Here is a 26,470-nt window from a genome sequence, read left to right on the forward strand (position 1 = left end):
TTTTTTTTTTAAGTCCTGGGAGATTTTTGAGAAGTTAATTCTGAGATTCCTACTTTATTTTTTTATTTTTTTAAGATTTTATTTATTTTTGACAGAGAGCACAAGCAGGGGAAGCAGCAGGCAGAGGGAGAGGGAGAAGCAGGCTTCCCGCTGAGCAGGGAGCCCGATGCGGGGCTCGATTCCAGGATGCTGGGATCATGATCTGAGCTGAAGGCAGACGCTTAACAGTCTGAGCCACCCAGGCACCCCAAGATTCCTACTTTTTAAAATGTAATTCTTAACATAAGACACTATGTATACATCAAGAATATGGCTGAACCAGATACTTCGAGTATGCAAAATCTGGCCTTCCAGCAACAATTATAACCAGATATTAGAAAAATAAAATAATTTACCTAGGATCTCTGCCAGTTAGTTAACAAGACCGAAAGCTAAATCCAGGTTTCTTGATGACCATTCTACTGATGTACAGGATAGATTTTTGATATAGTGGTTTATAAGCCAAGAATTGGAACTTACATTTTTTAAAATGCTGGTGTATTCAATGTTTTTTGTTTTAAAATTCAAAGCTACCTAAAACCCCTGAACTTGCCAGCACACACACACATGCCTCAGGCAATATTAAATTACTCATTCTTCTTGTTACCTGTTTTTCCAGGTTGGGTGTTTTTTTTTTAATTTTGTGTACATCAGGATCCACAGACACATGCATACATACATGTTTCCCTTACTTGCCAACCCCATACCTGTTTTCTTCTAGAAATAACAAATTTCTAAAAGGCTTCTCTTACTAAAAAGAACTTTCAAATATAATTAAGGAATAACTTTAAATTTTTTACATAAGAGAAATGTCTCCAATATGACATGTTAGTTTAAGTACTAACCACCATCCCTACTCTCTTTACTTTTCCCCTTTACCTTTCAACTCTAAGTAGGTTATCTCCAAACTTTCAAAAATGTCCCCACTGTACTATTTTCCAAATAATATCATTCACCTTTAGTGCTATGTTTAAACATACTCCAATTTCAGAATCCTATCATAAAATTCTTTGTTTATCTATACTTAATGAGGTTGGGGGAAGGGGTGAAAGTAAGTTTAAAAATGGGAAATGGCAGAAGTCCTTGCATCTCTTTGCACCTTCATAAAATTTTATGAAGGGCTTAGAAAACCATGATCTTTTCTATGAAACATTACCTTAAGAGCCACTATCAAATACTCAGTAAAATACCAAAATGAAGAAATACATGGTATATCGGACTTTTGAGAACAGACAGTATTGTAAAATCAAATAGGTAATAGGAAGAATCACAAATGAGGACCCACAGTTTGCAACTTTTCACTGCAGGAGCCTTCACATGCTTCCAAATCTCAACTAATATCCTGTCGTTCCTTCTTTGCCTTTTATGCTTCATATTTTTCTTCACTGACTTTTATTAACACTGTATCAATATTTTAACAGTAAGAAAAATACACAGTTCTCTTATGTACATATATTTAGTGCATTTTATTTTTTCAATGTTTTCTGATATTTAAATTAAAATATTAAGTCAATTATTGTTTACTTAAACATGATTTTAATTGTTTTTATTTGATTTTACTTTCAGGAAATCGGAGATGGTGGTTCTCTCAGAATGGTTCACTTTGGCTTGGTGTAAACAATAAAAAAACTTCCTTTTTACTTAAAAAAAAATTTTTTTATTTTTCACATCTAAATTTTTCGTGGCCTGGTACAGATTAGAATCTCCCTGTACAGATTAAAAAGAGGAAAAACAGTATGAATTAGTTAAGAGTTTTAAATTCAGAATATTCTCAAAATAAACTTTTATTAGTTTCAAAAACATGTACCATAACAGCAGTGATCCTAAGTAAAATCCTTAATTTATTTTCAATAATGTAAAATTTTCAAAGTTTCTTAAATTGTACACTATTAGGTGCTTAAAAAGTAAAATATTTAAACTTGGTTCTCCCGGGGTGCCTGGGTAGCTCAGTCATTAAGCGCCTGCCTTCGGCTCAGGTCATGATCCCAGGGTCCTGGGATCGAGCCCCGCATCTGGGCTCCCTGCTCTGCAGGAAGCCTGCTTCTCCCTCTCCCACTCCCCCTGCTTCTGTTCCCTCCCTCACTGTGTCTCTCTCTGTCAAATAAATAAATTAAAAATCTTTAAAAAAAAAAAACCCAAAAAACAAAAAACTTGGTTCTCCCAAGTATTTTAAACATTTCTTGTGATCTTGTTTACATTATTAATTTGCATTATGAATAAGAAATTTATTATGCAAAAATTTCCACCCAGACCCATAGTTGGGAGACAATTTTCTATGGGTCTCCTGAATTATTGCTATGAGGCAAAGAATGTCCCTTGGAGCCAGACACCATCTCTGCAGCACAGGTCAGGCATGCTTAGTGCCCAGTTGAAAAGTTTTATTTTCTTATTTGGTAAAGATTTTATTGCTAAGTAATTATGCCAAACATGGGGCTCGAACTTACAACCCCAAGATCAAGAGCTGCATGCTCCACTGACCAAGCCAACCAGATTCCCCACCCATTTGAAAAGATTTAAAGTTCCTTAAGCTCAGAGTTCCTATCCTTTACATAGCCCACTGAGTGTGCAGGTATCATCTGACCCTCTTTACATTACCCTGTGGGAATGGGCTTTGGAATCAATGCCCCCACCAAAAGTTGACACTCCAGCTACTATTACTATGAGTAATAAACTGTCTTTTGTTTCTGACTCTGGAGTCTCATGTCTTCTACCAGCATGAAACTGTTGCTTGGTAACTTCTTAGCTTACAAGTAGGGTAAAAATCTCAAACCCTTCATAGTTCTTGACACCCATTCATTAGCAGATAGCATATATTTTACAATAGTAAATGTTTAGAATAATCAACATCTTTTTCAAATGTTGTACATGAGGTAAATTATATATTTAAATGTTATAGTTAAAAGTTAATTAAATTGAAGGCTTTTATACTTCAGATTTTTCTCCCTGCTTCCTATTCATCTGTACTTCTACCAGACGGTATGACGAAGAAAGGAAGTAAAACTCAAATTAGATTTTTCAGTTTGCTACTGCTCTGGAAAAGATTTAGTAATACATGGTATGTGAGCCATACTAAAAAGAGATGTATTTACCAGCAAATTTTCATTTTACTATTCCCATCCTTCTTTATCACAATAATCAAAAGTTAACTAATGTTTTTAAAGAAAAAATTGTATTGAGAAAGTATAGTTCTGTCAAATTGCACACATTTTCTCCAAATTTTCTAATAAATAGTCATTAACTAAAAATACAAACCACATTTCCTGATCTACCATATCCTTTTATTCATTTCACCACAATCTTCCACAACGATGTGAGAGACTGGTAGAAAAGTTCAGTTTTATTTCTAGGTCCTATGTAAGTAGACATAGTCTATGCTAAATAGATATAGTCAATGCAAAAAAGTAAAAATTTAAATGAGACATTAAGATAAAATATACATATAAATAAAACTATTTTGTCCTATATAATCATAATGATGATAAGTCTGCCAGTTACCTAAATGAAAACTAAACAAAACAATTTTAATTCTTAAATAAATTGCCCATTTTCCCCCTTCACGTGCCTCTGGAAAAATTAACTCAAATATATAGAAAACCATGTCTAGACAGCAATAAGAATATATTATACAAGAGATCCTTGACAATATCCATCTATAAATGTTGTGTTTTCCCAACACTGTGAACCTGGGGATGTTTACTAATTAATTATTCCAAGAAATTAATATTCCTGCTCTGCTACCACCACAGCTCTAAAGTGAGAATAGTGGCATAGACAAGAACAGCTAGGAAGCACGTGCACTAAGAGGCTCACTTTCTCATTTAGGAATGGATCTATGAGCTTGTCTGACTATTCTTCAAAATGCTCAGATCTCAAATAATTTCCACAATAATTCATATTAGCTATGACACTGTGTCTTTTACCAGAATAAACTGTTTGCAATACCTATCTCTTAATGGTTTTGGTTCATTAAAAAGCCAAATAACCCAAACTAATATTACATTTTTTTCTTACTATCTATACAATAATAAAAATAAGAATTATCAAATTTGCAAGTAATACTATATTCTAAAACTTCATTAGTTATATTTTTAAAATACATAAAAACAGGGGCGCCTGGGTGGCTCAGTCATTAAGCATCTGCCTTCGGCTTGGGTCATGATCCCAGGGTCCTGGCATCGAGCCCCACGTCGGGCTCCCTCCTCTGCGGGAAGCCTCCTTCTCCCTCTCCCACTCCCCCTGCTTGTGTTCCCTCTCTCACTGTCTCGCTCTCTCTGTCAAATAAATAAAATATTTAAAAAAAAAAAGACACAGCAATGAAATAGAATGGTAAGCCCAGAAATAAACCCTTACAGACGTAATCAAATGATTCTGATTTTCAACAAGAGTACTATGACCATTCAATTGGGAAAGAACTATCTTTTCAACAAATGGTGCTGGGAAAACTGGATATCCACATGCCAACGAATGAGGTTGAACCTTATCTTGCACCAGACAAAAAAATTAACTCAAAATGGATCAAAGATCTAAACGTTAAGGCCTAATTTATATAATAATACTCTTACAAGGAAATATGCGGGAAAAGTTCATTACACTGGATTTGGCAGTGATTTCTTGGATATGACACCAAAAGTACAGACAACAAAAGTAAAAATAGATTAAATTGAACATCAATATTTAAAACTCTGTGACTCAGAAGATACTATCAACAGAGTAAAAAAGTAACCTACAGGATGGGAGAAATATTTACAAATCATGTATCTGGTAAGAACTCCTAAAACAACAACAAAAAAACAAAGAGCCCTATTAAAAATGGGCAAAGACCTTGAATAGACATTTCTCCAAATGTAATATATAAATGGCCAATAATCACATGAAAAGGTATTCAACATCATTAACTATTAGGGAAATGCAAATCAAAACTAGAATGAGATACTACTTTACCACATTAGAATGGCTATTATTTAAAAAAAAAAAAAAAGTCACCAAGGATGTAGAAAACTGGAACCCCTGTGAACTCTTGATTGTAATATAAAATGCTATAGCTGGTATGGAAAACATACAGTGGTTCCTCAAAAAATTAAAAATAAAATTGCCATCCAACAATTTCACTTCTGGTATATACCCAAAAGAATATAAAGTAGGGATTCAAATATTTGTACACCCATGTTCACAGAAGCATTATTCACAATAGCCAAAAGATGGAAACAACCAAGGTATCCAACAAAGTATGAATAAATTAACAAAATGTGGTATATACACACAATAGCATGTTCAGTCTTAAAAAGAAAGGTAATGCTGACAAATGCCACAGCATGGATGAACCTTGAAGACATTATGCTATGTGAATAAGCAAGTGACAGACAAACGCTGTGTGATTCCACTTATAGGAGGTATCTGGAGTAGTCAGATTCACAGAAGCAGAGAGGAGAATGTGGTTACCAGGTGCTGGGAGGTGGGAGAATCAAGAATTGTTTAACAGGGGGCGCCTGGGTGGCTCAGATGGTTAAGCGTCTGCCTTCGGCTCAGGTCATGATCCCAGGGTCCTGGGATTGAGTCCCGCATCGGGCTCTCCGCTCCTTGGGAGCCTGCTTCTCCCTCTACTTCTCTCTCTCTGTCTCTCATGAATAAATAAATAAAATCTTTAAAAAAAAAAAAAAAAAAAAAAGAATTGTTTAACAGGTATGGGGTTTCAATTTTGAGAGACAAAAAAGTTCTGGAGACTGGCTGCACAACAATGTGAATATATTTAACACTACTGAACTGTACACTTAAATCTGATTAAGATGATGAATTTTATGTTTATGTGTATTTTATCACAATTTTTAAAATATGCATATAACGGGGTACGTGAGTGGCTTAGTCAGTTAAGTGTCCGACTCTTGATCTCAGGGTTGTAAGCTCAGCATGGATAACATACAGGTTTACCTTATTATATGACCTTGAAGGCTCTGAAAGAAGTACACTGAGATTGGTTATCTTCTTAAAATAACTCCAAAAAAGAGCTAAATTTCAGAAGTACCAAGATTTTTCTAAATTTTAATAACCTAGAAGTATAATCCTAGTTAAATAACACCAATTTGCTTTTTAAAAAAGTCATGGGGATTAAAACACAATTCTTAAAAAACTCACATTGTGGAGAATTTGGGAAGATGGTGAAGTAGGAGAATCCTGAACTCACCTCCTTCCATGATCACATCCAAGGCTGCAACTACATATAGTGTAACTCAATGGGGAAATGACCTAAAGACTAACAGACTAGCTCTTCCACAGCTAAAAATGTAAAGAAAAAGCCACATCAAGAAGGGTAGAAGGGGGAGGGGGGAAAGAAGGGTAGAAGGGCCAGAGATGTGGCTAGGAATCAAAACCCTGGTGCAGTGACCCACAAGCAAGTGGGATATCAAAAGTGTAGAGGTCCTCCCTGAAGAGCAAGGGGACCAAGCCCGACATTAGGTATATTCTCCACCTGGTGATCTGTGCTGCGAGGACAGGCCCCCATAATGTCTGGCTTTGAAAATCAGCAGGGCTTAACTCCAGAAGAACTGGAGGGCTATAGAACTGAGATTCTATTCTTAAAGAAACCAGCATATTGTAGCATTCACTCCAACACCCAGAAGAGGGGCAAGTGTTCAAAAAGCACGTGGGCCCTACATGAAGAAAACTTTTGACTACCTTTAGGACATGTGCTAGAGGGGCAGGGATCAGTAGGAACTTTCCTGGGAATGGAATTGCTGATGAGCACCATTATTCTTGATGCCCTTCAGCCTCACTAGCCCAACATTGGTGGAAGACAGCACTGACGATCTCTATCTAACTTGCTAGCAGGGCTTACCCAGCCCCAACATTCCCCCAAACACCCACTCCCACCCTACCTGCCCACCTCAACAGGCACAGCTCCAAAGTGTCTTCTGCCCCAGTAAGGGGGTCCAGCACCACCCGCCAGCAAGTCCACAATAGTTATAGCAGAGCCTGTCAGCCAGCTCTGCCAGAGGCTAATCCCACCAACCAGCACCCCCTCAGCAGCATCAGCCAGGCCTTTCCACCATCTGTGCCAGGGAATGGCCCTGCTCACCAATATGCTGGCAGTAGTCACACCCAGTCATTGCAGTCAGCCAATCTAACCCAGACCCACCATCAGAATGCCCATTAAACTTGTGGCTCAGTCATTAACAGGAGGATGCATGCAGCTCACACAGGAGACATTCCTGAAGCACCTGGTTCTGGTGACCAGTGGATTGCACTACTGCCCCCCCACACCACCGACACCCTGTATACAAAGCCACTATTTTCAAGGCCAGGAGACATAGCTGACCTAGCAAATACATAGAAACAAACACAGAGAGTCAGACAAAATTAAAAGAAGAACAGTCTAAACAATAGAACAGGACAAACCCCAGAAAAAGAACTGAACAAAATGTAGGTAGGCAATCTACTGATAAAGAGTTCAAAGTACTGTTTGCAAAGATGCTGTTTGCTTTTACTAGTGAGATATTTTTCCTTTCATAATGTTCTTACTTTTAGTTATGGCCTTTCCTCCAGATTTGAGAGAAGAGTGGATGAATTCAGTGAGAGTATCAACAAAGATATAAAATATTTTTAAAAAATAAGAGCTAAAGAATACAGTAACAGAAATGAAAAACATACTAGAGGGAGTTGAAAGCAGATAGAGGATGCATAAGAACAGATTAATGATCTGGAAGACAGAGTAGTGAAAACCATCAAAGATGAACAGCAAAAAGAGGAAAGAATTTTAAAAATTAAGATAGGTCAAGCAGGGGTGCCTGGGTGGCTCAGTCGGTAAGCGTCTGCCTTCGGCTCAGGTCATGATCCCAGGGTCCTGGGATCGAGCCCCACATCGGGCTCCCTGCTCTGCGGGAAGCCTGCTTCTCCCTCTCCCACTCCCCCTGCTTGTGTTCCCTCTCTTGCTGTGTCTCTCTGTCAAATAAATAAATAAAATCTTAAAAAAAAAAAAAATAGGTCAAGCAACCTCTGGGATGACATCAAGAATACTAACATTCACATTATAGGAGTCCCAGGAGGAGAAGAAAGAGGAAAAGAGGTAGAAAAGTTATTTGAAAAAGTAATAGATGAAAACTTCCCTAACCTGGAGAAGGAAACAAACATCTAGATCCAGGAAACACAGAGACCTAAACAAGATGAACCAAGAAGGTCCACACTAAAACACATAATTATTATAATGGCAAAAATTAAGAAAAGGAGAGAATCTGAAAGCAGTGAGGGAAAAGCAATTAGTTACATACAAGGGATACCTCATAAGGCTATCAGCTGATTTCTCAGCAGAAACTTTTCAGGCCAGAGAAGAGTGGCATGATATATTCAAAGTGCTGAAAGGAAAAAAACCTACAACCAAGAATACTTCACCTGGCAAGTTTATTATTCAGAATTGAAGGAGCAACATAGCATTTCCCAGACAAACAAAAGTTAAAGAAGTTCATCACCACTAAACTGTACAAGAAATGTTAAAGAGCCTTCTTTAAGCAGAAAAGGAAAGGCCATAACTAAAAGTAAGAACATTATGAAAGGAAAAATATCTCACTAGTAAAAGCAAACATATAACATAGCAGTCAATCACTTATAATGCTAGTACAAAGTTTAAAAGACAAAGGTAGGGGGACACCTAGGTAGGCCACATCGGGCTCCCTGATCACTGGGGTGTCTGCTTCTCCCTCTGCCTGCTGCTCCCCCTGCTTATACTCTCTCTCCTTCTCTCTCTGACAAATAAAATCTTTAAAGAAAAATTCTCAAAAGACTAAATTAAAAAAAATTTTTTTTAAAGACAAAGGCAGTAAAATCAATTATGTCTACAAAAATTAGTTGAGACATGCAGAATAAAAAAATATACATATGACATCAGACACCTAAAACGTGGAAGGGGGAGTAAAAATATAGTGCTTTTAGGATGTGTTCTAACATAGGTACCCATCAACTTAAAAAAAAAAAATGGACTACTATAAACATAGAGGAGGTTATATTCTATGAGCATCACAGTAACCATGACCAAAAACCTGTAGCTAGATACACAAGAAAATATAAAGAAAGCCAAGTATAACATTAAAGCCATCAAACCACAAGGAAAGAGAGCAAGAGAAGAATGAACAGAGAACTAAAAAAAACAACGAGAATACATTTAACAAAATGGCAATAAGTTCATAACTAACAGTAATTGTTTTAAATATAAACAGACTAAGGGCTCCAATCCAAAGACATAAAGAGACTGAATGGATTAATAAAAATTTAAAAAAAGACCAATCTATATGCTGTCTACAAGAGACTCACTGTATTTATTTATTTATTTATTTTAAGTAGGCTCCTTGCCCAGCATGAAGCCCAATATTGGGCTTGAACTCACCAACTCACTACCCTGAGATCAAGAGTTGGATACTTAACCGACTGAGCCACCCAGGAGCCCCAAGAGATTCACTTTAGATCAAAAGATACATACAACCTGAAAGCAAAGGGATGGAAAGAGATACACTATGCAAATGGAAGAAAACAGAATAAAGGCCTTATATGAAAAACCCACAGCCAACATTATACTCAATGGTAAAAAACTGAGCCTTTTCCCCTACGGTCAGGAACAAGATAAGAACATCCACTCTCATCACTTTTATTCAACATAGTACTAGAAGCCCTAGTCACAATGATTACACAACATAAAGAAATAAAAGGCATCCCCATTTGGCAAGGAAGAAGTAAAACTCTATTTACAGATGACATGAGACTATATATAGAAAACCTTAAAGACTCCATCAAAAAACTACTAGAACTGATAAATGAATTTGGTGAAGTTGCAGGATACAAAATCAACATACAAAATTCTGTTGCATTCCTATATACTAATAATGAAGCAGCAGAAAGTGAAATTAAGAAAACAATCCCATTTACAATTACACCAAAAACAATATCTTAAAGAGGTAAAAGACCTGTTCTCTGAAAACTATAAACCACCAATGAAAGAAATTGAAGAAGACATGCAAAAAAATGGAAAGACATTTCATGCTCATGGATTGGAAGATCAAATATTGCTAAAATGGCTATACTACCCAAAACTATTTACAGATTAAATGCAATTCCTACCAAAATACCAGTAACATTTTTCACAGAACTAGAACAAACAATCCTAAAATTTGTATAGAACCACAAAAGATCCCAAATAGCCAAAGCAATCTTGAAAAAGAAAAACCAGAGGTATCACAATTCCAGATTTCAAGTTATATTACAAAGTGGTAGCAATTAAAACAGTATGGCACTGGCATAAAAACAGATCAATGGAATAGAATAAAAAACACTCAGAAATGAACCCACAATTACACAGTCAATCAACAAAGGAGGAATGAATATACAGTGGGAAAAAGACAGTCTCTTCAACAAATGGGTGTTGGGAAAACTAGACAGCAACATGAAAAAGAATGAAACTGAATCACTTTCTTTTACTATACACAAAAATAAACTCAAAATGGATTAAGGACCTAAATATGAGACTTGAAACCATAAATATCCTTGAAAAGAGCACAGGCAGTAATCTCTCTGACATCAGCCATAGCAACATTTTTAAAGATCTGTCTCCTGAGACAAGGGAAATAAAAGAAAAAATAAACAATTTGGACCTCATCAAAATAAAAAGTTTCTGCACAGTGAAGGAAACAAACAAAATGGAAAGGTAACCTAATGAATAGGAGAAGATATCTGCAAATGACATATCCAATAAAGGATTAGTATCCAAAGTATCTAAAGAACTGATACAACTCAACACCCCAAAAACAAATAATCCAATTAAAAAATGGGCAGAAGACACAAGCAGACTTTCTCCAAAGAAGACATACAGATGACCAGCAGACACATGAAAAGATGCTCAGCATCACTCATCTTAAGGGAAATGCAAATCAAAACCGCAATGAGGTATCATCTCACACCTGTCAGAATGGCTAAAATCAAAAATAAAAGAAACACGTGTTGGCAAGGATGTGGAGGAAAATGAACCCTCATGCACTGTTGGCGGGAATGTAAACTGGTGCAGCCATTGTGGAAAACAGCATGGAGGTTCCTCAAAACGTTAAAAAATAGAACTACCCTATGATCCAGGAATCACACTCCTGGGTATTTATCCCCCTAATACAAAAACACTAATTCAAAGGGATACATGCACCCCTATGTTTATTACTGCAGTATTTAAAACAGCCAAACTAGGGGCACCTGGGTGGCACAGTCACTTGAGCGTCTCAGTTTTGGCTAGGGTCATGTTCTCAGGGTGGTGAGACTGAGTCCCACATCTGGCTCTGCTCTCAGCATGGAGTCTGCTTCAGATTCTCTCTCCCTCTCCCTTTGCCCTTCCCCCTCGTGCTCTCTCTTCTAAAACAAATAAATAAATCTTTTAAAAAATTTTTATTTTATTTTTTTAAAAGATTTTATTTATTTATTTGACAGAGTGATACAAAGCAAAAGAGGGAACACAAGCAGGGGGAGTGGGAGAGGGAGAAGCAGGCTTCCCACTGAGCAGGAAGCCCGATGCGGGGCTCGATCCCAGGACCCTGGGATCATGACCTGAGCCGAAGGCAGATACTTAACAACTGAGCCACCCAGGTGCCCCCCCCAAAATTTTTTTTATTTATTCATTTGAGACAGAGAGATAGAGAGCATGAGCAGGGGGAGGTGCAGAGGCAGAGGGAGAAGCAGGCTCTCTGCTGAGCAGGGAGCCAGATGTGGGTCTCGATCCCAGGACCCTGGGATCATGACCCGAGCCGAAGGCAGAGGCTTAACCATCTGAGCCACCCAGGCGCCCCCAAAAATTTTTATATAAAATAGCCAAACTGTGGAAGCAGCCCAAGTGTACACTGATAGAGGAATGGATAAAGAAGAGGTGATATACACAAACATACACACACAAACACACACACATACACTGGAATATTACTCAGTCAAATCAAAAAGAATGAAATCTTGCCAACTGCAATGACACAGACAGAGCTAAGAAGTATAATGCTAAGTGAAATAAGTCAGTCAGAGAAAGACAAATAGCATATGATCTTACGCATATGTGGAATTTAAGAAACAAAACAGATAAACATAGGGGAAGGGGGAAAAAAGAGGGAAGCAAATCATAAGAGACTCTTAATTATAGAGAAAACAAACTGAGGGTTGATGTAGGGAAGGGATGGGGGAATGGGCTAAATGGGTGATAGGTATTAAAGAGGGCACTTGTTGTAACAAGCACTGGGTGTTATATGTAAGTGATGAATCACCAAATTCTACTCCTGAAACCAATATTACTCTATATGTTAACTAACTAGAATTTAAATAAAAACTTGAACAAAACAAATGAACAAAGAAAAAAAAGATAAACCAATAAAGAGACTCTTTATAACATAATTATAAAGATTATATAAACATATAATTATAAACAGATGGTTACCAGAGGGGAGATTAGGGGAGTTGGGTAGGGGAAATAGGGGATGGGGATTAAAGAGTACACTTACCATGACCAAAAAAAAAAAAAAAAACTATAAGACACCGATGAATGAACTGAATATGACACAAAGAAATGGAAAAATATTCCATGCTCATGGATTAAAAGAATAATATTGTTAAAATGTCCATAGTACCCAAAGGAATCTGCAGATTCAATGCAATCCCTATCAAAGTATCAATAGTATTTTTCACAAAACTAGAGCAAATAATCCTGAAATTTGTATGGAACCACAAAAATCCCAAATAGCAAAAACAATCTCAAGAAGGAAGAACAAAGCTGGAGGTATCATAATCCCAGATTTCAAACTATACTACAAAGCTATACAACTATACAATGGTAATCAAAACAATATGGTACTGGCACAAAAACAGAAACATAGATTAACAGAAGAGAATAAAGAGCCCAGAAATAAACCCACATTTATATGGTCAATTAATCTATGACAAAGGAAGCAAAGGCAAAAGTAGACAATGAGGAAAAGACAATCTCTTTTTTATTAGTTTTTAAAGTAGCCTACATAGCAAATGTGGGACTTGAACTCACGACCAGTGGGAAAACTGGACATTTACGTGCAAAAGAATGAAACTGGACCACTCTCTTATACTATATAGAAAAATAAACTCAAAATCATTAAAGACCTAAATATGAGACCCGAAACCATAAAACTCCTAGAAGAAAACAAGTGCAGTAAACTCATGGACATTTGTCTTAGCAATATTTTTGGATCTGACCCCTCAAACATGGACAACAAAAGCAAAACAAATATATTTTTTTTTAAGCAAAAACAAGGGCACCTGGGTAGCGCAGTCAGTTAAGCATCTGACTCTCGATTTCAACTCACGTCATGGTCTGAGGGTCGTGAGAGCAACTCCTCTTTCGGGCTCCATGCTGGGCATGCAACCTGCTTGGGATTCTCTCTCTCCCTCTACCCCTCCTCACTCGCTCTCTCTCTCAAAAAAAAAAAAGGCAAAAAATAAATAACTGGGACTACATCAAACTAAAAAGCTTTTACATAGTGAAGGAAACCAACAACAACAAAAAAAGGCAGCCTACTGAATGAGAGAAGAGATAATATCCAAAATATATAAAGAACTCAGAAAACAACACCAAAAAACCAAACAACCCAGTTTAAAAAATGGGCAGAGGTGATCTGACTTAACATTTTTCTGAAGACATACAGATGGAACAGACATATGAAAAGATGTTCAACATTATTAATCATCAGTGAAACAAACCAAAACCACAATGAGATATCACCTCACACCAGTAGGAATGGCTACTATCAAAATGACAAGAAATAAGTATTAGCAAGGAGGTGGAGAAAAGAGAACCCTCACGCACTATTGGTGAGAATGTAAACTGGTACAGCCACTATGGAAAACAGTATGGAGGATTCCTCAAAAAAATTGAAAACAGAATTACCATATGATCTAGTAATTCTACTTCTGGGTATTTACCTGAATAAAACAAAAACATTAATTTAAAAAGATTTACCCCTACATTTACTGGGGCACTATTTATAATTGCCAAGCTACAGAAGCAAGCTAAGTATCTACAGACAGATGAATAAATAAAGAAGATATCTACACAAAGGAGTATTACTCAGCCATAAAAAAGAAGGAAATCTTGCCATTTGTGTCATGGATGGACCTAGAGGGTATTATGCTAAGTGTGATAAGGCAGATGGAGAATGAGAAATAGCAAATAATTCATTATATGTGGCATCTAAAAAATAAATGAATAAACAATAAAAAAACAGAAACAAACTCATAAATACAGAAAATAAATTGGTGATTGCTAGAGGGGAGAGTGTGGGAAGATGAGCAAAATAGTTATAAAATAAGTCAAAGGGATGAAATGTGCAGCATAGGGAATACAGTCAATAATATTGTAATAACTTGGGACGCCTGGGTGGCTCAGTCGGTTAAGCGTCTGCCTTCAGCTCAGGTCATGATCCCAGGGTCCTGGGATCGAGTCCCGCATCGGGCTCCCTGCTCCACAGGGAGCCTGCTTCTCCCTCTGCCTCTGCCTTTCTCTCTCTATCTCTCATGAATAAATAAATAAAATCTTTAAAAAAAAATATTGTAATAACTTTGTGTGGTGACAGATGATGCTTTACACTTATAGTGAGCATTTCATAATGTATATTATTGTCAAATCACTATGTTATACATCTGAAACTAATATAACATTGTATGTGAACTATATATACTTACAATAAAATAATTTTAAAAATAAAGGGGCACCTGGCTGGCTTAACCTGTAGAGCATGCAACTCTTGCTCTAAGGGTCGTGAGTTCAAGTCCCACATTTGCCATGTAGGCTACTTAAAAAACTAATAAAAATAAAAATAAACTGAAAAATAAAAAATCCAGATTTAATTTTGCTCTGCTAAAAATCTACTTTGATATTCTACTTCCATTCTCAAAGAAAACAAGCAGCATTCCTTAATTCTCTCACAATTTTTTTTTTTTTAGAGAGGGAGGGAAGGGGGGCAGAGAGAGAGGGGGAGAGAGAATCTTAAGCTCCACGCCCAACACAGAGCCTGATCTCACGACCCTGAGACCATGACCTGAGCCAAAAATCAAGAGTTGGACACTTAACCAACTGAGCCACCCAGGCACCCCAGTCTCACAATTATTCTAACATAAACTACACACAAATATTTTCATGAGTTATATAAGTTTCTTAAAACTTTTCTTGTAAGTAAGCTCTATACCCAATGCAGGGCTTGAACTCATGACTCCAAGATCAAGAGTCACATGCTCTACCAACTGAGCCAGACAGATGCCCTTAAAACTTTTATTTTTTATTTTTATTTTTATTGTTAATTCATTTATTTATTTTTAAGTAGGCTCCATGCCCAGCATGGAGCCCAACATGGGGTCTGAACTCACAACACTGAAATCAAGACCTGAGCTGAGATCAAGAGTTGGATGCTTAACTGACTGAGCCACCCAGGTACCCCCAAACTTTTATTTTTTAAGTATTAAAATAATTTTATTTAGGGGCACCTGGGTGGCTGTCGGTTAACCGTCTGCCTTTGGCTCAGGTCATGATCCCAGGGTGCTGGGGTCAAGTCCCGCATCTGGCTCCTTGCTCGACAGGGAGCCTGCTTCTCCCTCTGCCTGCCGCCTCCCCTGCTTGTTCTCTCTCTCTAACAAATAAAATCTTAAAAAAAAAAAAAATAAAGCAATTTTATTTAAAGTCAGTATTTCTACTCTATCACTCAACTATTTACGATAGTTACAAATCATTTTCAGACCATCTCCTGTTAGGAAAAAAGTATGCTTTATTTAAATTCCCTTTAAATATTTCTTAAATATATGTACATTAATTACAAACCACATTCCTCATACTATAACAACTATCTTTACTTTTCATGGTCATTTTAATATTCACCTATATGCATTTATAGCTTTTACCTGTTCATTCAAAAACATAAACAAGTGGACAATGTTTTTATAGATTTAACTATTTTGTTTAAAAGCAAATTTGTACTTGTATAATGAGATGAAGTTCAAAATAATATCAACTTTTATGTAAAAATTTTTAAAAATACCCTTACCAAGTGAGTTACCTCAATAAAGTGGGAAAATCCAAATAGAATATTTAATGGCACTATTTCACCACATAAAACATCAGAGGCACCTTTTCCATGAATCTCTATGGAAGTCTAAGAAAAATATGTTTATGAGATTTATTTAAATTTAGAGAATTATACAACAACTAGTAAAGAAGTGTAGAATTCACCCTACATAAAACAATTTATCCATTGAGCTTTTTTGCTGAATTGCAGCCATATTTCTGTCAGTTCAAATGATGATCTATATATGAGGGATTAATCTGACACAAGACAGTAAAGCTTAATCCTTCAGTATATCATAATCTATTTATTGTGCATGTTAAGAAGATTTCAAATTTAAAAATTATACAGGAAGTGATGCCAGAAATGTACACAGAATAAGATTTTCCTAAAATATTAGGTTTTAATGTCTATATAACATGAATAGACTTTATTTAGAAATGTCAAAAAAAGTCTAAGGTAACATAAATGACTTCTTTATTTTAAAATGTCAAATAAATGTCATTTAATTTTTAAGAGGTAGAATTAAAGCCTTCATTTGATAACACTTTATATAAAAGAATTAAATACAGAAATTTATTGAAGGGGGGACTAGCTAGAAGTCAGCATGTTCTCATTTTGTGTCACTTAATGAAGTTACCACTATCAAGAGAGGAGATGTGTTCACATAATTCACAAGAAGAGTAAAAGGCACTGTCAGACTAAAAGATGATCCTTTGCTTTACTCTGTAATTATTAACATAATATATAAAAAATAAAATTACTCATGACATATACAAGAGATGCGACTAATTTCTTCTTTGAAAACCTGTCCTGCTCATAACCCTGGAAGGGACAGATCTCTTGTACCATTTGACCCTGTCCCTTCACTCCCAACCTTACCTCCAGAACACAACTGATCGAAGCAATTTATTATTATCTCCTGGCAATTTGGAATTATAAGATGGGACACTCAATTGTGGGATGAAAAGCTAGAAGTCATGTAGACTATAGGTCTTAGGCTATCATTTTGAAATGGTCATGATAAGGCCATATGCAAGTAAATACGTGAGCAGGAAAGTCAGTTTATAATGAATAAGAAGAGAGAAACAAACATGCAGAGAAATGTCAATAAGCCAGCTGGTTCCACAGAGCTGTTTCCTAGAGGCTGCCAGCAGTTGAATGAAATGAAATGCCCTTTAAGATATCAACTCGGATTTCCAAGAGAGTTTTACTTGAACCTTTTTGAATGCTTTCTGCTTTCATAAACATTCCTCGATTATGACAATGATTCAGAAAATATTTCATACACAGAGTTCTACAAAATAATTAAGGACTTCCAAAAACAAGACAGAATAATGAAGCAAACTCAAATTTCCTTTAAAGTATCTGAGAACTACTGCTTTTGCATATATGAGAAGCATGAGAGAAATGACACCATTAAATAGATATTGCCCCTTATCCCTCAAAAATCTGCAGTAAAGGGGCACCTGGTTGGCTCAGTCAGTGGAGCATGCAACTTTTGATCTCAGGGTTTTGAGTTTGAGCCCCACATTGGGCATCAAGCTTACTTTTAAAAAAATCTGCAGTAAAGCACTCAAGCTGTGAAACTTCCTCAACCCAGAACCTGTTAACAATCTTACAGGATGTTAATGTCTAGATTTAATTTGAGTTTCTACCTACCTCCTCCATATTTGCGTGATTTTTTCAATTTCTTAATCTTAGACTATTTTATTCTTTGCATCACTTGAATATATTTTATCATTTTGTTATTTAATCCTTTACTTTCTGGTTATTCTAAATTGGTTATACTTAGCTTATATTATTGTCTTAATATTTTTGCTATCTTACCACTTTAAACTCTTATTTTTATCCTCTTATTTAATACTTCTTAAATTTGCATTCAAGTGTTTCTTTATATTTATTTTATCCATATTAGATAACTTTTTTTTTTTGCTTATTTATTTTTAGGTAAACTCTATGTCCAACGTGGAGCTTGAACCCACCACCCTGAGAGCAAGAGTTACATGCTCTACCAACTGAGCCAGCTAGGTGCCCCCAGATTAGATACGTTTTAACCTTATTTTTTCTCTGAATTTAAATTATATATTATAGAATGTTTTTTAAAATACATAAAAATTTTAAAGAATAAAATTTGAAACTTCTATTTCTTTTTACTCTCCTTTTCTGTAAATAGAGGCATACCTCATTTTATTGCACTTTGCTTTACTGGGTTTCACAGAAATTATGTTTTGGGGGTTTTTTGTTTTTTGTTTTTTGCAAACTGAAGCTTTGTGGCAACCCTACACTAAGAAATTTTTTCAATAGTAGTCATTGCTTGCTTCATGTCTCTTGTGTTGTATTTTGATAAGTCTTCCAATATTTCAAACTTTGTCACTATTACTATATTTGTTATAATGATCTATCATCAGTGATCTTTGATCTTACTATTGCAATTGCCTTGGGGCACCACAAACTGAACCTACATAAGATGACAAACTTAATAATAATTGTTCTGTGAGTTCTGACTGCTCCACCGATGAGCCATTCCTCTGTCTCTCTCCCTCTCCTTAGATTTCCCTATTACCTGAAATACAACAATATTAAAATTAAGCCAATCAGTAATGCTACAATGGCCTCCAAGTGTTCAAGTAAAACAAGGAGCTGCAGGTCTCCCACTATAAATCAGAAGCTAGAAATGATTAAAGTAAAGATGGCATGTCAAAGCTGAGACAGGTCAAAATCTAGGCCTCTTGCACCTAACAGTTAGCCATATTGTGAATGCAAAGAAAAAGTCCTTGAAGAAAATGAAAAGTGCTACAATTGTGATTACACGAATGGTAAGAAAGAGAAACAGCCTTGTTTATTGCTGATATGGAGAAAGTTTTAGTGGTCTAAATAGAAGATTAAATCAGCCACAACAATCCCTTAAGCCAAAATCTAATCCAGATCAAGGTCCTAACTCTTCAATTCTATGAAAGCTCAGAGAGGTGAGGAAGCTGCAGAAGAGAAGTTTGAAGCTAGCAGAAATTGGCTCATGTGTTTAAGGAAAGAAGTGAAGCAGCAAGTGCTGATGTAGAAGCTGCAGGGAGTTAATCTAGAAGATCTAGCTAAGATCATTTATGAAAGTGGCTACACTTAAAAAACAAACTGTCAGTGTAGACAAAACATCCTTCTACTGGAAGAAGGTACCATCTAGGACTTTCATAGCTAGAAGAAAGCCAATGCCTGCCTTCAAAGGACAGGCTCTCTTTTTAGGGGCTAATACAGCTGGTGACTTGAAGTTGAAGCCAATGCCCACTTACCATTCCCAAAATCCTAGAACCCTCTAGAATTACGCTAAATCTGCTCTGCCTTCTGCTCTAGAAATGGAACAACAAAGCCTGCCTGAATGATAGCACATCTGTTTACAACATAGTTTACTGGATATTTTAAGCCCACTGTTGAGAATTACTGCTCAGAAAAAAAGATTCCCCTGAATATATTACTGCTCATTACCAATGCACCTGAGTTCTGATGGAGATACAAAATGAGATTTATTATGTTTCATGCCTTCTAGCACAACATCCAATCTGCAGTCCAAGGATCAATGAGTCATTTCAACTTTCAAGTCTTATTACTGAAGAAATACATTTCATAAGCTGCCATAGATACTGATTCCTCTGAAGATCCGGCAAAGCAAGTTGAAACCTTCTGGAAAGCATTCACCATTCTAAATGCTGTTAAGAACATTCATGATTCATGGGAAGAGGTCAACATGAACAGGAGTTTGGAAGAAGCTGATTCCAACACTCCTGGATGACTTTGAGGAGATCAAGACATCAGTGGAGGAAGGAACTGCAGATGTGGTGAAAATAGCAAGAGAACTAGAACTAGATGCAGAGCCTGAAGATGGGACTAAATTTCTGTGACTGAATCTCATGATGAAACTTAAATGGATTAGGAAAGTTTCTTATGGATGAAGAAAGTGGTTTCTTGAGTTGGAACCTACTCCTGGTGAAGATGCTGTGAAGACATGTTGAAATGACAATGAAGGATTTAGAACATTACAGAAACTTAGTTAATGAAGTAGTGGCAAGGGTATGAGAGGATGGACGCCAATTTTGAAAGCTGCTACTGTTGGTAAATACTATCAAACAGCATCCCACGGTACAGAGAAATCATTCGTGAAAGCAAGAGTCTACTGATGTGGCAAACTTCACTGTTGTCTTATTTTAAGAAATTGCCAAAGCCACCTGAAACTTCAGCAACCACCACCCTAATCAATCAGCAGACATCAATATCAAGGCAAGACTCTCTACCACCAAAGATTACAATTCAGTGAAGTCTCAGATGATCGTCAGCATTTTTTAGCAATAAAGCATTTTTAAATTAAGGTCTGTGTATTTTTTAGACATAATGCTATTGTACACTTAACAGACTACACTATAGTGTAAACATAACTTTTATATGCACTGGGAAACCAAAAAATTCATTTGATTCACTTTATTCCAGTGGTCTAGAACTGAACCTGCAACATCTCTGAGGTATGCCTGTATATTATAAAACTGGGATCACGTAACATATATAGTTCAGGGTCCTGCTTTTTTTAGTTGAGTATATTGCAATTACACTTTAATACTCAGCTGTTGATCAGCATTTAGATAAGTTTCATTTTAGGGTTTATATTTACATTGACATATTTACATTATTTTTAAATACTTATTTCTGAGTATTTCCTTAAATCAAATTCCTAGAGTTGGAATGCTGTGTCAAAGAAAATAAATGTTTTTAAGAATTTTTAAACAAGGGCACCTAGGTGGCTCAGTTGGTTAAACGACTGCCTTCAGCTCACATCATGATCCCAGGGTCCTGGGATGGAGCCCTACATCGGGCTCCCTGCTCAGCGGGGGGCCTGCTTCTCCCTCTCCCTCTGCCTGCAGCTCCCTCTGCCTGTGCTCTCCTGGTCTCTGTCAAATAAATAAAATCTTTAAAAAAATTTTTTCAAACATATCACATTCTTTTTCACAAAGTTTAACACAAATTCTCAGGAAACAGGTTCGAATATGATTTTTTTATGGCATACTCAATAAATGCTCATTTTTCTTTGTTAATTTGATAATTATTTCACTGCACTGCTTTTATTTTGAACAATTTTTAAAACATGTATGAGCATTTCATTTATTCTTTCATAAATTGCTTCTTGATCTATTTTGCACTCTCTTAAATGTTAATATCTTTATTAATTTTGCTTACTATAAAATATTACAGATTCAGAAAACGGGGGGGGAGGAGAGTAAAACTGAATCACAAACTCTCTTTCAAAATCTAACAAAAACAACTGAAGAACATTTTAAAGGGCAGAGAAAACAAACAAGAAAGGAGAAACAACCATATGAAGGGGTCAAAAATAAGCCACTGTGGCATAAAAATTATTTTGAGCTATAGGCATTTGACTTTCTAAAATCCCTTATCTGCCAAAAGCAGAACTCCCAAAAGAATTCAATTGTCATAAAGCCCCTCCCAGGGAACAATTCTAATTTCTTTCCTAAAAAAGAAGTCAGCACTACACCCAGTCAGATTTTGTCACAAAACTATATACATATCATCTTTTCTCCTAAGGACCCACTTATCTTTCCAAAAAGTCATTTGTTTTTTTCGTAAGTGCCCCTTCTCCCCATGCCCCTCTAAGAAGTCATTGTTCTCCCAAAAATGCCCCTCTACCCTCCCACCCCGATTAAGATGCTATATAAGCCCCAAATTCCAAATTTTTCAGTCACATTTAATTCCAATGCAACATACACAATTAAATCTTGTCTTTTCCTCTTGCTAACATGTCTTTGGTAGTTTAATTTGCAGGTCCCCCAAGAATGAACCTAAGAGGCTGGAGGAAAATTTTTCCTGACGATTTGCCACAATCTTCAAAAAAATGTTGACTGAAGAAATGTGTGCAGTGGCTATAATCTTCATCCCACCTCCACCCTAAAGAAGCTCTGAAAAAAGAAATGTCAGAAAAATCATGAGAGTTCTCACAAATTGTGCCCTCTTTCAAAAAAAGCAGATTGAGGAAGTGAGTAGGTAGCTCAGGAAAAAGGGACTGAAAAGGTCTTCAGAGTAGACAAACTCCAAATACATCGTCTATATCCTAGTGAAGAAATGAGGAAACTTCAGGCCCACTGTTTAAAACATAGCATAGCCAACGGTTCACAACAGTAAATCAGAATTTAGCAAAATCAAAAACTAAAAGGAAAGTGAACTATTATAAACTATAAATCTTGAAGTAGAAATACATAAGTAAAATGGAGTAGAATGTTTCTTCCCAGTGGAAGAAAAAGCACGAGGGTTACACAACAAAATGGAGGAAACCATCTGAACTCTGAGATATCCTCCACAGGAAAAGTATATCCCATTGTTAGAAGAAATGAACCCTGGTTCAGACACTTAATAAAATTTCAAAGAAAAAGCACAACCCATTTCCTTTAGAAAAGGCTACACAAACCCCAGCTGAATTACCCTTACTCCCGTAGCCTTCCCAACTATAAGAGTATAGAAAGTAAATACAAGGCATTACCCAACCACCAAACTGTAGCTCAGAGAAGATAAACTGGCCACAGAACAGAAGTCAAGAAGGGGTGCATGGCTGGCTCAGTCAGTGGAGCATGTGACTCTAAGTTTGAGCCCCACATTGGGTGTAGAGATTAAATTTTTTTTGAATCTTTAAAAAAAAAAAAAAGAAGAAGTCAAGGATAATTTAGCCATATTGGATTAAAGAAAATATAAAGTCAGAAGAGGGATCCATATCTTTTTTTTTTTAAAGATCTTATTTATTTATTTGACAGAGAGAGACACAGCGAGAGAGGGAACACAAGCAGGGGGAGTAGGAGAGGGAGAAGCAGCCTTCCCGTGGAGCAGGGAGCCCGATGCAGGGCTCGATCCCAGGACCCTGAGATCAGGACCCGAGCCGAAGGCAGACGCTTAACAACTGAGCCACCCAGGCACCCCAGAGGGATCCATATCTTAAGAATGGGCACAATAAAAGGAATATCAAGTCAATCAGAAAATCATATAACAGCATAATGAAAGAAATGAACTTTCTATACAGAAAACCTACAGATAAAAGCTTAGATTATTAAGATCTTTCTTATTTTCTAATGTAAGCATTTGGTACTCCAAATTTCCCTCTGTTTTAGTGCTGTAAATTTAATGCTATAAATTTCCCTCTATTTCTGCATCCCACAAGTATTTATATGTTTGCCTGTATTTTCATTTTAATTCAATTCAAACTATGTTGTAATTTCCCTTGAGACTTCTTTCATCTTCTCTGATCCACAGGTTATTTAAAACTATGCTGTCTAATTTCCAAACGTGTGTATTTTCCAGACACCTTTTTATACTGTTTTATAATTTAATTCCATTACTGTTAGAGAAAAGACTTTGTATGGTTTAAGTTTTTAAAAATTTCTTAAGGTTTGTTTCATGCCCCAGGATATGGTTTATTTTGGCCAGGGGAGAGCAAGCTATGGCCTATTTTTACATCAAAATCCAGTCCCTGACAGCTTTTGTATGGCTCAATGATGAAGAAATTATCTTTACATTTTAAATGATGAAAATATCAAAAGAACATTGCATGACCTGTGAAAATTACATGAAATTCAAATTTCAATGTCCATTAAAAAAAGTAGTATTGGAACATAACCAAACTCATTTATTTATGAATTATCTAACGCTGCTTTTGCACTGCAGTGGCATATTTGAATAGTTGTGACAGAAGCCATACAGCTCATAGTGCCTAAATATTTACTATCTGGCCTTTTACACAAAACATTTGCTGATTCTATTCTTTGTATATGTTCTACAAGCACTTGAAAAGAATATATATTTTATTCTTTTGGGTGTTGTATTCTCTATTTCATTTAGATCCAGTTAGTTGATGTTATTCAGTTGTTTTACATCTTTGTTGATTTTGTTTATCACTTATTGAAAGGAATGTTGAAATTTTCACCTACAAGTGGATTTGCTCATTTCTCCTTTCAGTTCTACCAGTTTTTGCCTCGTGTATTTTTTTAAAGCTCTGTTCTTAAGTAGATAAATATTTAGAATTGTTAAGTCTTCTTGGTTCTTTATTACTATGTAATATCCTTGGTAATTTTCCTTGCTCTGAAGTGTACTTTGCCTAATGTTACTATAGCTACTCCAAATATTTTACTAGTATTTGAATGGTATATCTTTTTCCATCCTTTCCTTTTAACCTGCCTACAGCATTAAACTTAAAATGGGTTTCTTTTAGACAGGATATAATAGAGTCTTTTTAAAAATTATTATTGAGGGTGCCTGGGTGGCTCAGGTCATGATCCCAGGGTCCTGGGATTGAGTCCCACATCAGGCTTCCCTTGCTCTGTGGGGAGCCTGCTTCTCTTTCTCCCTCTGCCTGCCACTATCCCTGCTTGTGCTCTCTATCAAATAAATAAATAAAATCTTTTTAAAAATTCTGGAAAAAATTATTATTGAATTTAACAACTGCTATCTTTCAACTGTTGTATTTAGACCATTTATATTTAATATAAATATTGACATTTGGATTTAAGACTCCCATTTTATTTTCTCTTTGTCCTTCTGTTTTCATTCCTGTGTTTTCTCTTTCTTGCCTTCTTCTGGATTGAGTATTTTTTCAGTATTTCATTTTAATGTATTGTGTTTTTTATTATATCTTTTTTTAGTGGTTGCTGTAGAGATTTACAATAAATTTACTTAACTTTGCACAGGCTTCTTAGAATTACTGTTTCTTCCCTTTTTAAACAAGTTTTATTGTAGTAAGAACACTTAACATGAGATCTATGTCCTTAACAGATTTTTAAATCTACAACATAGTACTGTTAACCATAGGCAAAATGTTGTACAGCAAATCACTACAACTAACCCATTTTGCATAACTGAAACTGTATACCTGTTGGTTAGTAACTCCCTGTTCCTCCTCCCCCCAGCCCCTGGCAACCACAGAGAATCACTATTTTAACAATTCAAATGAAATACAGAATCTTACCATCATATAGATCCCTTTACCCTCCCCCTTCATATTGTATTGTCTCATAAACTACACTAACATACACTGAAAACCCCATCTGATAGTGGGTTTTTTTCCAGTTGTCAAACATATGTCAGAGAACTTGAAAAAAATAAGAATTGTCTATTATGTTACCCAACAATTTATCATTCCAGTTATTCACACAATTGAACAGATTGGTACCACTGAAATACATCATTACCTATCTCAGTCCTCTGCTCCACCCAGTAACCTTTCTCCACTTCTAGTCAATTCCTTTCCATTCTACACTGTTTTCCTCAACCCTCCCATCCTGCTATTTGTCCCCTTAATCTGAGCAAATGACCCTGCCTCCTAATTCACTGATAAGGGACATCAGTCAGGAAATCCTCAAATTCCTGCTGTCAAACTAAACTGACCCATACCCATACCTATCTATTTCCTAAGGCTGGATTACAGGGATGACTGAACAGGTAGCTGCCTGAGTACCAGTCTACAAGAAGTACTTTAATGTCACTGGAATAAACTGGTAACAGGACCATTTAAATCAACTACTTCAGAACTACTTCAAATGACAGCATTTCGTAGAAATTTCTTAAATACTTCTTGTTAACACTAACCTATTGCCATCAAGTAGTTTTGCAATTGTATCTACTTATTAAATCGTACAGTGATACTAAAGGCTACACTATGAATCCTGATCTAGATAACTAACAGGTACTTGAAACTTACAGTCAAAATCTGCAGAAAATTTGAAATTAAACCAGGCATTGCATGATGCTATTTACCAGGAACAAGCAATTTATTTTTTAACTTAAATTTGAAAACTTTAGTATGCCTCACAGGAAACTGTCTGGTTCAGAAAACAGCATAAGAAAACTGACTAAAGAACCAAAATATAGAAAAGCGAGAAGCACGCTGCCAACATAAAAACCAGAAAAAAATAACTTTAAAACATATTTTGAGCAAGTCTTTCCCACTTTAATAATTTATTCAACAATATTATTGAGCACCAATTATGTGTTGGTACTGTTCTGGGAAACAAGACAAACAAGGGTCCCTGCTCTTGAAGACTTACATTCTGGGAGAAGCAGATAAGAAATAAATGACGATAGGGGTGCCTGGGTGGCTCAGTCGTTAAGTGTCTGCCTTCGGCTCAGGTCATGATCCCAGGGTCCTGGGATCAAGCCCCGCATTGGGCTCCCTGCTCCGCGGGAAGCCTGCTTCTCCCTCTCCCACTCCCCCTGCCTGTGTTCCTTCTCTCGCTGTGTCTCTCTCTGTCAAATAAATAAATAAAATCTTGAAAGAAAGAGGAAAGGAAAGGAAAAGGAAAAGGAAAAGGAAAAGGAAAGGAAAGGAAAAG

The 26,470-nt window shown here is 36.2% G+C and overlaps 1 protein-coding gene across 17 annotated transcripts in view; it reads left to right on the plus strand.

Moving 5' to 3' along the window:
* Positions 1-24,775, plus strand: part of WDPCP (WD repeat containing planar cell polarity effector) — a 482,659-nt gene extending 457,884 nt beyond the window's left edge. For 3 of the 17 annotated variants that reach the window (XM_064572439.1, XM_064572436.1, XM_064572437.1), the window contains one exon: positions 19,648-21,018. In XM_064572439.1, the coding sequence (XP_064428509.1) occupies positions 19,648-19,728 (81 nt within the window). In that variant the 3' untranslated portion in view covers positions 19,729-21,018. Of the gene's footprint in view, positions 1-1,605; positions 11,233-18,059; positions 18,228-19,647; positions 21,020-21,926 lie in introns of those variants that run through there. The other 14 variants (XM_064572434.1, XM_064572442.1, XM_064572435.1 and 11 more) reach the window with 10 other exon arrangements.
* The last annotated feature ends 1,695 nt before the right edge of the window (positions 24,776-26,470 follow it).

This window comes from Mirounga angustirostris, unplaced genomic scaffold (assembly GCF_029215605.1).
Source record: "Mirounga angustirostris isolate CCGP_5_RB_7025 unplaced genomic scaffold, mMirAng1.0.hap1 SCAF_10, whole genome shotgun sequence".
In the NCBI taxonomy this organism is placed as follows: Eukaryota; Metazoa; Chordata; class Mammalia; order Carnivora; family Phocidae; genus Mirounga; species Mirounga angustirostris.